At 35.4% G+C, this 16,803-nt stretch overlaps 1 protein-coding gene across 8 annotated transcripts in view; it reads left to right on the forward strand.

Annotated features, from left to right (window-relative positions):
- UBE3A (ubiquitin protein ligase E3A) overlaps positions 1-16,803 on the forward strand; it is a 96,331-nt gene that overhangs the window by 24,575 nt on the left and 54,953 nt on the right. For 2 of the 8 annotated variants that reach the window (XM_049613949.1, XM_049613951.1), the window contains one exon: positions 13,485-13,570. The exons of the other annotated variants lie outside the window; for them this stretch is intronic. In XM_049613949.1, the coding sequence (XP_049469906.1) occupies positions 13,569-13,570 (2 nt within the window). In that variant the 5' untranslated portion in view covers positions 13,485-13,568. The remainder of the gene's footprint in view (positions 1-13,484; positions 13,571-16,803) is intronic. 8 annotated transcript variants of the gene reach the window in all.

Below are 16,803 nucleotides of genomic sequence, written 5' to 3' on the forward strand. Positions count from 1 at the left end.
AGGTCTGCTACACCACTGTTTATTTCTCCTTTGAGATGTTAGTAGACACTTCTTGAAAAGGAGGTTCAATTGTTGAATAAATTTGGGAACTACAGAATTAAACAGGTTTCTTTACTGAAAATAGTGGAATGCTTTAAAGTGCTGATGTACATTGTGAATCTCCAAGAAGGGATTGTAAAATGTATTTCTCAAATTTATGTGTCCATGTAACGTTTTTCATCCTTTTTTTTTTTGTGATAAAATACAGGTAACATTATTTTTTAAGTGCAATTCAGTGGTATTTAAGTACATTAATATTGTTCTGTAGATTCTCCACAACTCTGTGCATCTTGCAATGCTGAACTATATCCTTTAAACAATAACTCCCAATTTCTCCTTCTCCCCACCTCCTGGCAACCATCATTCTACTTTCTATTTTGACTACTCTGTTTCATATAAGTGGAATTATTTATATTTGTCTTTTTGTGATGGCTTATTTCACTTAGCATAATGTTCTCAATCTTCATCCTGTTGTGGCATTTGTCAGAATTGTCTTCCTTTTTAAGGCTGAATAATATTCTGCTATATGTATATAACATTTTGTTTATCCTTTCACCCATTAATGGACACTTGGATTACTTTCATGACATGTTTAGGACAACACAGATATCTCTTTGAGACCCTGCTTTCAATTCTTTGGGCATATTCCCAGAAGTAGGCTTGTTGGATCATATGCTAATTCTTTAATTTTTTGAGGAACCTCTATACTTTTTTTTAATAATCTCATCAACACTTGTAACTATCTGTTTTTGATAATTGCCATCCTAATGCAGTTATTTTTTTTATTCTAGTTTTGTGAGCATGAAACTTTCTAAGAAACATGTTTTAATAGGTTTTTGTGGAACACAGAGTTTGATTAGGGAATTTGAGAAGACTGTGCAAATTTGGAAAGTGTCTGGGGAGAATGGATGAAGAAGTAGACCAAATATTATTGAGTCTCATGCTACTGAGTGGTTAGTTGAGGTTAGGGAACATATACTTGGAGTTTAAAGAATTTCTTTAATAGCCAGAAAAGAGGCATGGTATTTCAAGGTTGGGTATTAGCAGAACAGATGGGACAGAATTACTAGTGGCATGTGCATAGGTTGTTAACACTGAAGTAAGTTGAATGTGTAAGTCTTTGGTGATGGCCATGATTGGATATATTGTGGTGCCAGACAGAGGTGTTAGGCTGGTTATAAAAAGCCTTGATAGGTCAGAGAGATAGTTTAGTGTAAGTGAAATTTTTATAAGGATAGATGATAATGATCAGGGGTTGGATATTTAATATGCCTACAGTAGTGATTGACATAGGAGGTGAAGTTTTCTGAAGAAAGTCAAGTAAGTATTTTGGGTAAGAGGGGGCTAAAGTGTTGGGGTAGATCATGAACACAGACATTGAAGTCAGCATGCCAGTGATATAAATGGGGGCAAAATAGAGCCTTTAGTATATGGGTATAATTTACCAGAGGAAACATATTCAGGTAGATAATATGATTTTCAAATGTAAGTTGTATTTGTGTTGTGTTTATTTTGTTTTGATGGACATTGTTTTAAATACAAGGAATTAGAAGAATAGTAGTGGATTTACGGGTTTTAGTTGTTTATGGAATCCTCACATAAAAGGGATACAAGATAAGCAGTGCCTTTTGGGGTAAAACCAGGCTTTAGTGAAAGCTAAGAGGTTGAGGAACCATTATATAAAGCAGTTGAAGATTAGGGACAACCTGTATTATAAATATTTTTCTAGAGATCTTAGTAGAGTAGATTAATGGGATGAATCAATAGTAAAGAATAGAAAACAGTAGATGAAGCTTGGCATTTTGTAGTAAAAATGAAGGATAGCAAGAATGTGAAACATGGTAAGATATGTGTCACAAGATTCCAGATGAAACTCTGGTACTCAGTTCTGGTTGAGTTCAGCAAGCTGCCGTACTGTTTAACTTGATCATATTAAGGTAGAATAGCTGGGAATTAGACCTAACATGATGTCTTGATAACGGCGTCTAAGCTTCCAGATATAATCGTTGTAATACAGCTCTGTCTTCGTGTCCATCCCCATTTCATAAATTACTATACCTGTGGAAGCTATAACCAGACAGTGGTTTAGTAAAGTGAGTAGGTCCAGTTTATTCTACCAAAATTGTATGAGTTTTGATGTACAAAATAGATAATGAAGGATTGTTGGTTTTACCTAAGAATTATCCTAGGATCTTTGAATAATGGCAACATCTTGAAGAATGATTTTTTGGGGGGCAATTGGAGACACATTTACATTTGGCATCCTTTACGGAACATCTTGGGTGCATTCTAAATGGTAATTATAAAATTAAAGGATATACCTAGTGTTGCCTATTCCCTAGGTTGCAGAAAAACAGTAAAAATCTTTAACAGTTGCATGCCATGCTATAGTTTAGCCTAGAAATAGAACTAACACAATAACCCAGATCTTTTTATCCAATTGTATGAATAGTCGCCCTGTATTTTTAAAAAATTCATATATACCACATAGTGGAATATTTTTGTACATATTAATTTAGACTCTAATTTTTTCTAATGATTACAAAGCAATTTCTAGCAACTTCAGAATTCTCATCCTTTGGTAGTTACTCTCCAACCCTATCTTCAGTGCTTAGGCTGCGCGTATGAGTGTATGACTAAGAAAATGGAACAAGGGTATACATATCAACTGATTTATGGTTCCGTAATTGAAATAAATACTTAGTTTTCTGTAAATGTTGGTAGGACCCAGGTCTCAGGCCATCATTATTTTTTCTCTCCAGGTAAGAGCTCATATTTTCATCTCTAACTCTGACTTACCCTCTGAATTATAAACTCATATATCCAATAATTGAATGTCTGATTCTCAAACTTAACAAGTCCAAGGTAGGTCTTGATTTTCATCCTCTCAAAACTACTTTTCTTGTAATCTTTTTGCTACCTCAATTAGTAGGAAGTCTTTTTTTTTCTTCCAGCTTATCGAAAACTTTGGAAGCATCTTTAATTTATCTTTGTCTTACTCAAGTTATCAGCAAATCATGTTGCCTCCATCTTGAAAATCTCTTAATTGTACCACTTTATTTACACCATTTCCACCTTATCATGCTGATTTAAAGCCAATATCTTGTGCCAGAAGAATGAAATTGTTTCCCTGGTAGTCTTGCTGCTTCCATCCTTGCCCCTTTCATTGTATTTTCTGGGTAGCAGCCAGAGTGATCTGTTTTAAATTGAAGTTAAACCACGTTATTTATGCTCAAAACTTTTCAGGGGCTTCCTATATGTCTCAGAGTAAAATCTGAAGATCTTCAAGCCCTGTACAAGCTTTCACTTTGTGTGGCCTTTCCATCTCTCTTGTTTATCTTTATATACACTGGCTTTATGATTTTGCCTTTAATGTTTTGTTGTTCTTGAGACTTGTGCCTGTTGGGGCGCCTGGGTGGCTCAGTCGGTTAAGCGGCTGACTTCAGCTCAGGTCATGATCTCGCGCTCCGTGAGTTCAAGCCCCGCATCAGGCTCTGTGCTGACAGCTCAGAGCCTGGAGCCTGTTTCAGATTCTGTGTCTTCCTCTCTCTGACCCTCCCCTGTTCATGCTCTGTCTCTCCCTGTCTCAAAAATAAATAAAACGTTAAAAAAAATTAAAAAAAGAAAAAAGACTTGTGCCTGTTGTTTGCGACCCTTCTCTATGATATCCCCATGGCTTCCTTTCACTTGCCCCAGAGATCTCTGCTCAAATGATGTCTTATCAGAGGGGCCTTCCTTGACCAACTTCAACAAAGAATTGTCATGTTCTTTGTTTTCTGTTACCTTTACCCTGTTACATTTGTCATCTTGGGATTTAATGTCATTTGACTTAATTGATTTCATTGTTGTCTGACTCATTTAATACTAGTATGGAAGCCTAATGATAGAGTGCCTGGCCTGCAAGAGGTAATAAGTAAATAATATATGAAAGAGTGAAATTCTGAAGTTAATGCAAAATGTTTATTTCTGCCTTTTTAATTCCCTTGCAGAAGTGTTGGAAGAATTTTCTGGGATCAGTTTATGTGGAAATAACTGATATATATTTGAGAACTTATTTATGTAGTAGCACCTGACATCTTGAGCACTTAGCATATGATAAACCACTGTGCTCAGTACTCCACATGCATTCTGTCATTTGATAATAAAAGTGAGCCTTCTTAAAACACAAACAATAACGAAAATATTTATTTCTATAGGTATGTAAAGTTTAATTTCGTGAATTTGCATTTTATTTATTTATTGACATATAGTTGATGCATAGCGATACACTAGATTCAGGTATACAACATAGTGATTCAGCAACTCTGCATTATGCCATGCTCACCAGAAGCATAGCTGCCATATGTCACCATACAACACTATTACAGAACTATTGACTATATTCCTTATATTGTACCTTTCATCCCTGTGACTTATTCTGTAACTGGAAGCCTGTACCTCCCATTCTTCTTCACCCATTTTTCCCCTCTCACACACCCCTCTGGCAGCCACCAGTTCTCTGTATTTATGGATCTTTTTCTGCTTTTTGTTTGTTTTAAACGTGTTCATTTGTTTTTGGTTTTTTGTTTTTTGTTTTTTTTTAGATTCCACTTGTAAGTGAGATCATATGGTATTTGTCTTTCTCTTACTTCGCTTAGCATAATACCTTCCAGGTCCATCAATATTGTCTTAAGTGGCAAGATTTTGTTATTTTTAAAGCTGAGCCTTTTAATCAGATTAGACTCTGGAGTTACAGCTTGTATCCTCTGATAGAGACTGAAGAACTGGTAAAATTTCTTAAATTTTTGGTAAAATTCATCAGTGAATTCATTTGGTTCTAGTGCTTTCTGTTTTGGAAGGTTACTTATTTATTCAGTTTTCATATCAGATATAGGCCTATCAGGTTGTGTATTTCTTGTGAGTTTTGGCAGAGTGGGTCTTGTAAGGAATTGGTCAGTTACATCTAGGTTGTCAAATTTGTGGGTATAGAGTTATTCGTAGTATATCTTTTATCCTTTTAATGTTTGTGGGATCTGTTGTGATGTCCCCTATTTCATTTGTGATACTAGTAATTCATGTCCTCTATTTTTTCCTTAGTTAGCCTGGCTAGAGGAGTATTGATTTCATTAATCTTTTCAGAGAACTTTTGATGTTGATTTTTCTCTATTGGTTTCCATTTTTCAATTTCATGGATTTCTGTTACAATATTATTTCTTTTGCTTACTTTGGATTTAATTTGCTCTTTTTTAGTTTATTAAGCTGGGAATATAAATGATTAACTTTAGTTCTTTCTTATTTTTGTAATACATGCATGCAGTGTTAATAAATTAGTGCTCTAATAATTAGTGCTCTCTAAGCACTATTTTCACTGCATTCCATTCCACAATTTTGATAAATTGTGTTTTCATTTTTATTTAGTTGAAAAGAATTTTTGGTTTCTGTTGGGATTTCTTTGTTGACTTGTTTAATATCCTTGTATTTTGAGATTTTCCAGTTATTGTTCTGTTACTGATTTTGGCTTAATTCTATTGTAGTGTAAGAGTAGACATTGTATGATTTCTGTTATTTTAAATTTGTTAAGGTATATCATATGGCCCAGAATGTGATACATCTTGACGAATTTTCTGTGTGAGCTTGAGAAAAATGTGTAATCTGCTGTTGTTGGATGAGGTAGTCCAGAGATGTCAATTATATCTAATTGATTGATGGTGCTGTTGAGTTCAACTATGTCTCTACTGATTATCTGCCTGCTAGATCTGTCCAGTTCTGATAGAGGGGTGTGGAAGTTTGCAGCTATGATGGTGGATTTATCTATTTTTTCTTGTAGTTGTATCCGTTTTTGCCTTATTTAGTTTGATGCCTTTTAGTTAGGTGCACAGATGTTAAGGATCGTTATGTCTTCTTGGAAAATTGAACTGTTTATCATTATGTTGTGTCCCCTCTTTAATTCTGATGACTCACCTTGCTTTTGAAGTCTTCCCTGTCTGCCCAGCTTTCTTTTCATTGTTAGCACAGTACCTTTTTAAATTTTTAATCTGTATCTTTATATTTGAAGTGTAGACAATGTATAGTTGCATGTTATTTATTTATTTTTTTTTAATGTTTATTTTTGAGAGAGAGACCGAGTGCAAGCAGGGGAGGGGCAGAGAGAGGGAGACACAGAATCTGAAACAGGCTCCAGGCTCTGAGCTGTCAGCACAGAGCCGAACGCAGGGCTTGAACCTAGGACTGAGATCATGAGCTGAGCTGAAGTTGGATGCTTAACTGACTGAACCACCAAGGCATCCCTGGATGTTATTTTTTTTATCCAGTCTGGCAATCTGTGTCTTTCAGTTGATGCATTTAGAACACTAATGTTGAAAGTGATTATTGATTTAGTTGGATTAGTACCTAACATTTTTGTTACTGTTGTCTATTTGTTGCTCTTGCTCTTTTTTTCCTGTTTTTGTCTTCTATCCTCTTTATTCCTTTTGTGGTTTTATTTGAGCATTGTATAATGTTCCATTTTCTCTCACTTGCAAGTAGATCAGTTAGTTACTTTTCATTTAACTTTTCTTTTTGGGGTTGTCTTAGAGTCTGCAGTATACATTTATATCTTAACCTAGTCTACTTTCAAGTAACACTATACATGTCACAGGGAATGGGAGTACCTTATAATATTCCTTGCTTCTGTCCTTTTATCATTGCTGTCATTTATTTCACATATATAAACATGTATTTAAAATTTTACACACATAAATATTCATAACTGAATAAATTGTTGGCATTATTATTTTGAACAAACTGTTATCATATCAATTAAGGTTAAGAAAAATAAGTTATTTTATTTCCACTTATTCCTTTGGTAGTAGTCTTTCCTTATATAGATAATGAGTTTCTGATCTATATCATTTCCTTTCTGTCTAAACAAGTTCTCTTAATAATTTCTTGCAAGGCAAATGTACTGACAACGGATTCCCCCCCCCCCTTTTTTTTTTTTTTGCTTGAGAGTCTGTTTCTTTTCTACTTTCGAAGAATGATTTCTCAAGGTATAGAATTCTTAGGTTGGTGGGGTTTTTTTTCTTTGACACTTTTTCATTCCACTCTCTTGCTTGCATCGTTTCTGAGAAGTCAGGTGTAATTTTTATCTTTATTCTTCTGTAGTTGTTTTCCTCTTGGCTTCTTTCAAAATTGTTTTTTTTTTTTAATTAATTTTTTAATGTTTATTTTTTAGAGAGAGACAGTGTGAGTGGAAGAGGGGAAGAGAGAGAGAGTGGGAGGCACAGAATCCAAAGCAGGCTCCAGGTTCCGAGCTGTCAGCACAGAGCCTGACATGGGGATGGAATCCACAAACTGTGAGATCATGACCTGAGCTGAAGTTGGACACTTAGCCGAGTGAGCCACTCAGGCGCCTCTCAAAATTTTTTCTTTATCTTTGATTATTTGTAGTTTGAAAATGATATGCCAAGTGTAGTTTTTTGGTTTTGGTGTGGGTTTTTTTTTGTTGTTTGTTTTTTTTTTTTTTTTTTTTTTTGGTGGGTGTTTTTTGTTTGCTTTACCATTTATCCTTTTTGGTGTTTTCTGAATTTCCTGGATCTGTGGTTTGATGTCTGATACTAATTTGGGGACATTCTCAGTCATTATTGTTTCAGTTCTGATTCTGTCACTTTCTTCTGATATTCCCACTTTGTGTATGTTACACTTTTTGTAGGTCCCACAAGTCCTTGCGTATTGTTTTTGCCAATCTTCTCTTTGCTTTTCAGTTCTGTTTCTTTTGGTATATTTTCCAGTTCAGGATTTCTTTCTTCAGTTGTTTCCAATTCATTATTAAGCTCATCAAAAATAGTTTTCATTTCTGTTACAGTGTTTTTGAACTCTGGTTTTTCTTTTTTGAGTCTTTGGTTTTTCTCTGCTTACATAGCTCTGCTGTTCTTTTGTGCTGTCTACTTTATCCATTAGAGTCCTTAGGATATTAATCATAGTTTAAATTTCTGGTATGTTAATTCCAACATCCCTGCTGTATTTAGTTCTTGTGTTTGCTGTCTTTTCAGACAGTGTTTTATTGCCTTTAGTATGCCTTGTAATATTTCTAGATAGCTGGATGTGATTTCCCAGGTAAAAGGAATTGCTATAAATAGGCCTTAATAATATGGTATTGTGGTGTAGGAGGAAGGGAAGTGTTCTGTAGTCTTTTGTTTACGTCTTAGTCTTCTAGTGAGCCTGGCTATGCCTCTGGATTGTGAACTTTCATTTTTTTTTTTCCTCCCCTCTTAAGTGGAACAGGATGACTAGAGTGGGCTGGAGTTGGATATTTCCCGTACACAGGCCACTTAGGCTCTGATAATACCTGGCAGATTAGGCTCTGGATAACTAGTGTCCCCTGAGGATAGGTCTTGTTATAAATTCTCTGATCTATCTCAAATGTTTCCTTTTTCCTCCCCTGCTAGAAGCATGAGGGGATTTTTCTCCAGCATTTGCTGTGAGAGCCTGGTTGAGTTTTTTGAGGTAAATATCACAAAATTGTGGGGGCTCTGCTGTGGCTAGGTCCCTTTGGGAGTTTTTAACTATTAGACTTTTCTGTGGTGAGCCTCCAGGAATTTGTCAATTGCAGTTTAGGTTTTCCTCTCACATCACAGATTCTGCTGATGGTTTCCTGTTCTCTGCTTCAGTAAACCATGGCTGCGTGTATTTGCCTCTCTCTCTCCAGTCTTTGGGGCAGCAATTTGCCCTGTATTCATTCCTCTTCCAATAACCGAAGAAGAGTTGTTAATTTTTTGTCTGTTCAGATTTTTACCTGTTGTTTGATTGGAGTAGCAGCTTTCTAGCTCTTTACATGTGGAACCAGAAGTCAGAAATTGAGATCTAGCTTGGATGGTTTTATTTTCTGTATGGAATGGGAAAAATAATTCTGTGTAACTTCCAACTTAGATATATTTAACGTGTATAACAGCATTTATGGATTAAATAACATCTGGAAGTACATTCTAAAGATACAAATCTCTTTCATCGACAAATACCATACGATTTTGCTCGTGTGGAATTTAAGAAACAAAACGAACATATGGGGGGGGAGAAGAGAGGGAAACAAACCATGAGAGACTCTTAAAAATAGAGAACAAACTTAGGGTTGATGGAAGGAAGTGGGTGGGGGATGGGCTAGATGGGTGATGGGTATTGAGAAGGGCACTTGTGATGAGCACTGGGTATTTATGTAAGTGATGAATCACTGAATTCTCCTGAAACCAGTATTGCACTGTATGTTAACCAACTAGAATTTAAATAAAAATTTGGAAAAAAATCTATTTAGTCAATAGAGATAATTCTTTTTTCAGTATCCTCTCCTATAGGTTCTGATAACTGTGTTCCTCTCCAGATTGAGCCTTTGCATATTCTTTTTATGCTTCTGTTAAAACCTATGAAATTGGGAGGTATTTTTTGTTTAAAAAAGTGCTCATATTTTTCCATTTTAAGTTCCAGTGTAATTAACATAGTTTTATATTTTACAGTAAAGTGATTCAACAGTTCTATGCATTACTCATTGCTTATCATGATAAGTATACTCTTAATCCCCTTTACCTATTTCACTAATCCTCCCCTCGCCCCCATCAATTTGTTCTCTTAGTTAAGAGTCTGGTTTTTTTGTTTGTTTATTTGTCTCTTTTTTCTTTGTTGAGGTTCTTAAATTTTGTGTATGAGTGAAATTGTATTGTATTTGTTTCTCTCTGAATGACTTATTTCACTTAGCCTTATGCCCTACAGATATATCCATGTTTCTGCAAATGGCAAGATTTCATTTTTTTTTTATGGCTAAATAATATTCCATTATATATGTACCACACCTTTATCCTTTGATCTGTCAATTGACACCTGGATTTTTTCCATATCTTTGCTATTGTAAATAATACTCCAGTAACCATAGAGTGCATTTACCTTTTTGAATTACTGTGCTCATCTTCTTTGGGTAAATACTCAGTAGTGGAATTACTGGATAATATGGTAATCTATTTTAAATTTTTTGAGGAACCTCCTACTGTTTTCCACAGTGACTACACAGTTTTCATTCCTACCAACAGTGCACAAGGGTTCCTTTTTCTGAAACTGGGAAGTATTCTGACAGGTATTTCCCTTTATGGTTAAATACTAGAAAAAGATAGGGTTGACACTGTTATGTAGATAATACCAGAAGAGAAATTGAAGGACCTTTATTAAAGTTTCATAATTTACTAGGTCCTGAGGATATAACTGTAAAGAAGTTATTTGGTCATGTGTCTCAGGGAACCTACCATCTAAATAATTGGCATTTATAATAAGGCGCATTTAGAGTAGGTACAGGTTGCTGTGGGATCAGAGAAGGGATATGTAGTAATCTTGGAAGTGATATCTAAGCTGAGTCTTTGAGAATTACTTGGTGTAAGTAGGGATCATAGTATTCTGGGCAAGAAGAAAACTTTTCTAACACCTGGAACCAAGGAAGACGGTAGAACAAATCCTTTTAACTGTAGGAAGTTCAGTATTGCTGGAATGTAGATTTGGGAGATGGGAGGAGATGTGCTAAAAAAAATGTAGCTGGAAGCAGAAAGGCATGACAAAGTGAAGTAGTCAAGTGAAAGGCCTCGACACTACTGAAAAGCCCTGGGTTTTCTTCTGATAGACATAGGAGCTAATGAAAAGTGTTAGGCTTTGAAGTGGCTTGAATTGGTCTACTTTTCTACCACATGAAGCATCATATAAACTTACACATTGTATTTTAAATAGAAGGTATTGTGCTTCTGGTTAATGGTAAGAATGAATGAATAGATGAGCTGCCTCTGGCTGAGTCTTCTCAGAAAGCAGAATGAGCAAAACCTGGCTGGTTTTGTTCAGGTACTCTAATAAAATGTTGTTTAGAATCTATGTTAATTTTGCATTTTATTCATTATATCTTATGTGTCCCTAAAAAGGTTTTAAGAAACATTAATGGGGATGGTGTACTTTATTACATAGAACTTGCTGGCTATAAATGGGATTCAAAGTTAAAAGATGTAGTGAAAATAGATGCTATTTCCCCTAAATTATTTAAAAGCAGGACTTTCTGATTTACTGGATCCTTTATTGGCTTCTGCAATCTTCTTGCTAGGATAATTGTAAGGATTAAAGGACACAACTTACAAAAACCATTCACTATAGGTTAATGTAGGTTAATGAGTGGTGGTTGTTTTTGTTATCATTTTAGATTGTAGCACTACCTTCTACCCAGTTGCCCATAACAGAAACCTAGGCATTTAGCTCTTTCCATTCATTTACCCCCTACATGCTACATCTTTTAAATATTTCTTGCATTAGTTTCCTTCTCTTCATTCCTGCTGCTTTCTTTCCCTGGTGTATTACAGTAGTCATCACCTAACTGGATTGCCTGCCTCCACTTTTGCCAGCTTTGATCCCAATTTACAAAATAGAATTATCATAAAGGCAAATTTGGCTTAATCCCTGACGTGCTTAAACCCTTCAGGGACTTGTATTGAATGTGTTTTTATCTAGTGGTTTATAAATAGTATGTGATGCCTCTGAAATTTTTTGCAAGACGGAGTATATGTGCATTTTTATGAGGTGAAAATCATTCACCTTTATTAGATTACTTTTCGGCTGACTAAAATCAGAATTCAAAGTCTCTCATAATCTGGCTCCTCCCTTCCGCTTCATATTTTTGAGTCCTGTTTTGAACTTTATCTTTGAAATTGTCATAGGATGTTCTCAGGCTCTTGTGCCTTTACTCATTCCCTTCTTACCTGTAATATTCCTTGTATTTTTTTGTCATCTCCTAGTCATCCTTTGTGACTTATCTTGGCTAAGTTGTCTTTCTTTGTATTACTGTACCTCTGTATTTCCTATGATATTTAAATCATCTGGCCTTTATCTTTTCAAGCAGTAAATTTCTTAAAGAGCTAATATGAAGATAGCCAGAAAACTTGGAATAGATTCTCAAGCAGAGTTAAACTATGCTGAAAGAGACATTTGGAAGTCATCAGGTATTGCCTTGAAAAAGATGATGGTTCAAAGAGAAATTTAAAAGAGAAAGTGTCTAATGGTTGGTCCCTGGGAGTATAAACATTTCCAGATTAGGGAGGGAAGTCTGTGAAGAACAGTCAGAGAGAAGGGAGAAAATCAGGAGATGTGTCCTGAAAGCCCACAATAAATTTCCAGGTCTGTATTTCTCAGCAAGGTTAAAACAAAATAAGGAGTGAAAAGTGATGAGTGTCAAGAATAGTTTCTGTATCACTAGATACAGAAGCTAGGTTACAGGTACAGTAAGCCTGACCTGTTCGTTTCCCACACATTGTTATTCTTGTTCTCCACTGATGGTTCTGGACTGTTACTATTCTCTCAGCATAAAAATTCCTGCTCCTTTGAGGCTATGCATTCTGGCTATGTCATCTTTATGGCTATGTCTGTCTTCATTGTTAGTCACTTCTCAGTCTTTGAAGAACTCATACTCTTTTCACCTCTGTTTTGCTGCTCCTTTCCATTCCCATGGCCATGCTAATGTTTGTTATTTAATATTAATTAAAACAGCCACCTCAGGTTGTGATCTTTGTATGCTTTCTTACTTGCTTTCTCTCCTTCTGTTTTTCCTGTCTTTGAGAGGTATCCTGTGGCCCCTCTGCTGTCTTCCAGTCTCAATCCCTGGTTCTTCTATTTCCTGAGGTGGAGTGTTTAGTCAGACCCAGGAGATGGAATAATCATATTATATATGTTGCCTTTTCACTCTGTTGATGGTTTCCTTTGCTGTGCAGAAGTTCACTGTAGTCTCATTTGTCTATTTTTGCTTTTGTTTTATGTGGTTTTAGTTGTGCTTTTGGTGTTACATTGCCCAATCCAGTGTCATGAAGCTATTTCCCTATGTTTATTTTTGGAGTTTTGTAATGTTGGGTTTTATGTTTAGGTCTTTATTTATTTTTTAATGTTTATTTTTGAAAGAGAGAGAGAGAGTGTGTGTGTGTGTGTGCGCGTGCGTGTGCGTGCACACGCATGAGTTGGGGAGGGGCAGAGAGAGGGGAGGACAGAAGATCTGAAGTGGGCTCTATGCTGACATCAGAGAGCTTGATGTCGGGCTCAAACATATAAACTCTGAGATCCTGACCTGAGCCGAAGTCAGATGCTCAACTGACTGAGCCATCCAGGCGCCCCTATTTGTTTTAATGTTTATTTCTTTATTTTGAGAGAGAGAGAGAGAGAGAGAGTGAGTGAGTGTGTGAGTAGGAGAGGGGCAGAGAGAGAGGGAGAGAGAGAATCCCAAACAGGCTCCACCCTGTAACCATAGAGCCCCACATGAGGCTCGATCCCATGAACTGTGAAATCACAATCCAAGCCAAAATCAAGTCACTCAACCACCCAGGCCCCCATATGTTTAGTTCTTTAATCCATTTTGGTTAACTTTTTTTTTTTTTTTTTTTTTAATGTAGTATAAGATGTAAGGCTCCAACTTCATTCTCTTGCATTTGAATATCCAGGTTTCCCAGCACCATTTGTGGAAGAGGCTCTTGTTCCCCCATTGGATAGCCTTGGCATCTATGCCACAGTTTATTTGACCATATATGTGAGTTTATTTTTGGGTTCTCTGATGTGTTTCATTGATCTATGTCTTGTCTTTATGCCAGTACATTACTGTTTTGGTTTCTGTAGCTTTGTAAGATGTTTTAAGTCAGGAAGTATGAGACTGGCTTTGTTTTCTTTCTCAAGATTGTTTTTGTTGTTTGGGTCCTATTGATATTCCATATGAATTTTAGATTTTTTTTTTTTTTTTTTAAACATGCCAGTTCAGTAGGGTTTGAATTGAATATGTAGATTGTTTTGGGTAGAATGGGCATTTAACAATATTAAGTCTTACCGTGAACACAGCATGTTTACATTTGTGTCTTTAGTTTCTTTCAGCAGTGTTTCATAGTTTTCATTGTATATTTTTCATTGTTCTCTTTATCCATTGTTTCCCTTTTAGTGTTTTCAGTTATCCATGGTCAACTGCATTGTGGAAGCAGATGATGATTCTTCGGTGTTGTCAGATTTTGGTCAATAGTAGCCTAATACTACATCACAAGGCATCTATCATTCACCTTATTTCATTTCAGCACATAGGCATTTTATCATCTCACATCATTAGAAGGTTGAGTACAGTACAATAAGGTAGTTTAAGGGAAAGACCACATTCACGTAACTTTTATTGTAATATATTGTAATTGTTCTATTTCGTTATTGTTACTGTCTTAACTGTGCTTAATTTATTAATTAAACTTTATCAAAAGTATCAATAGGAAAATATATATATAGGTTTTGGTACTGTTGTGGTTTCACACATCTGTTGGAGTCCTTAGAGTCCCCTTAGAGTCCCCACAAATAAGGGGGACTGTTACATAAGTCTACTTCCTTAGTTAAGTTTCTTTAGTAAAGTATTTTTTTCTTTTTGATGCTTTTGTAAATGGGAATATTTTTTTATTTCCTTTTGTTCACTGTTTATAGAAATACAACTGGATTTTGCATTGGTTGACTTTTGTATCCTGTAATTTTACTAAGTTTGATTTATTCTAACAGTTTTTTTTTACAGGGTCTAAATTTAGGGTTTTCTACACATAAGATCATATCATCCGCAAACAGAGATAATTTTGTTTCTTCCTTTCCACTTTGGATGCCTAATTGCTCTGTCTAGGATTTCTAGTACTGTTTTGAAAAGAAATGGTAACAGTGGGCATCCTTGCCTTGTTCCTGATTTTAGAGGGAAAGCTTTCAGTTTTATACCATTACGTATAATCTTAGCTCTGGGCTTTTCATATATGGCTTTTATTGTGTTGAAGTAATTTCCTTCCTTGTCTAGTTTATGGAATGTTTTTATTATGAAAGGATCTTGATTTTTGTCAAATGCTTTTTCTGTGTCAGTGGAGGTGATCATGTTATTTTTGTAATTTTGGTAATTCATTGTGTTGGATTGATTGATTTTTGTATGGTGAAGCATCCTTAGATTCCAGGAATAAAATCCACTTGGTGATGATATAACTCTTTTAATGTATTGTTAAATTCTAACTGCCTAGTATTTCATTGAGGGTTTTTGCATCAATAATCATTAGGGATATTTGTCTGTATTTTTCTTTTCTTCTTTGTCTTATTTTGGTATCAGGGTAATGTTGGCCTCATGGGATGAGTTTCACAGTATTCCCTTCACTTCAGGTTTTTGGAGGAGTTAGAGAAAGGTTCTTGTTAATTTTTTTTTTTTTTTTTTTTAAATCATTGGTAGATTCTCCATTGAAACTATCTGATTCTGGGTTATTCATTGTTGGGAAGTTTTGTATTACTGATTCAGTCTTTTTACCAGTTACAGGTTGCTTCAGGTTGCTTCGGATTTTTTATTTCCTCATGATTCTGTTCTGTTAATTATGTTTCTAGAAATACACTCATTTCTTCTAAGTTATCCAATTTTTGGCATATGTTGTTGACAGCAGTCTCTTATGATCCTTTTTATTCTTATGGCATCCGTTATAATGTGTCTTTTTTCATTTTTGACTTTTGTTTTATGAGCATTTTCTCTTTTCTTGGTCTAATTAATGGTTTGTTGATATTCTTAATAGTCTCCAAAAACCAATACTAAATTGTTGAATTTTTATTTTTCTGTCTCTATTTCGTTTAATTGTGCTGTAATCTTTATTATTCCCTCCTTTGATGAACTTTGAGTGAGTTTTTCTAATTTCTTAAAGTCTGAAGTTAGGTTGTTCATTTGCGGTCTTTGTTTTTTACTATAGGCATTTACTACTATGAATTTCCCTTTTCATACTGCTTTTGTGGCATTCCATACATTTTGGTATGTTGTGTTTTATTGACCTTTGTCTCCAGATATTTTCTGCTTTCCCTTCGGATTTTTTCTTCTGACATATTTGTTATTCAGGAATATGCGGTTTGATTTTCCTGTATTTTGTAGATACTCCTGTTTTGCTTTTGATGTCTGGCTTCATTCCGTTGTAGTCAGAAAAGATACTTGGTATGATTTCAGTCTCCTTAAGTTTGTTAAAACTAACTTTATGGTATATTTTCCTGTGGAAAATGTCCCATGTACAACTGAGAAAATGTGTATTCTGTTGTTGGGTATAATGTCATGTGTGTGTCTTTAGGTCCATTTGGTCTAATGTTAAGGTTCTGTGTTTCCTAATCGGTTTTCTTTCCCATTATTGAAAGTGGGATATGGAAATGTCCTATTATTACTATGTTACTATCTTTCTTTTCTCTTTAGTTCTTTGTCATTATTTGCTTAATGTATCTGGCTGCTCTTCTGTTAGGTGCATATATATTTATAATATATATTTTTGGCGAATTAACCCTTTTATCATATAATGTGTCACTTGTTTCTTTTTTCTATGTATATGTGTGTGTGTACACACACACACATATATATATAGCCATATATATATATGTATATATATAATCATTCTTTCTCTTTTTTGGTTATTATTTGCATAGGATGTCTCTTTCCATCCTTTCAGTCTGTGTATATCCTTCTATCTAATGTGAGTCTCTTGTAAGTAACATATAGCTGTGTCTTATCTTTTTTTTTTAAATTTTTTTTTTCAACGTTTTTTATTTATTTTTGGGACAGAGAGAGACAGAGCATGAACGGGGGAGGGTCAGAGAGAGAGGGAGACACAGAATCGGAAACAGGCTCCAGGCTCCGAGCCATCAGCCCAGAGCCCGACGCGGGGCTCGAACTCACGGACCGCGAGATCGTGACCTGGCTGAAGTCGGACGCTTAACCGACTGCGCCACCCAGGCGCAGTCGGTTAAGCGTCCGACTTC

This window comes from Panthera uncia (assembly GCF_023721935.1).
Source record: "Panthera uncia isolate 11264 chromosome B3 unlocalized genomic scaffold, Puncia_PCG_1.0 HiC_scaffold_1, whole genome shotgun sequence".
Lineage (NCBI taxonomy): Eukaryota > Metazoa > Chordata > Mammalia > Carnivora > Felidae > Panthera > Panthera uncia.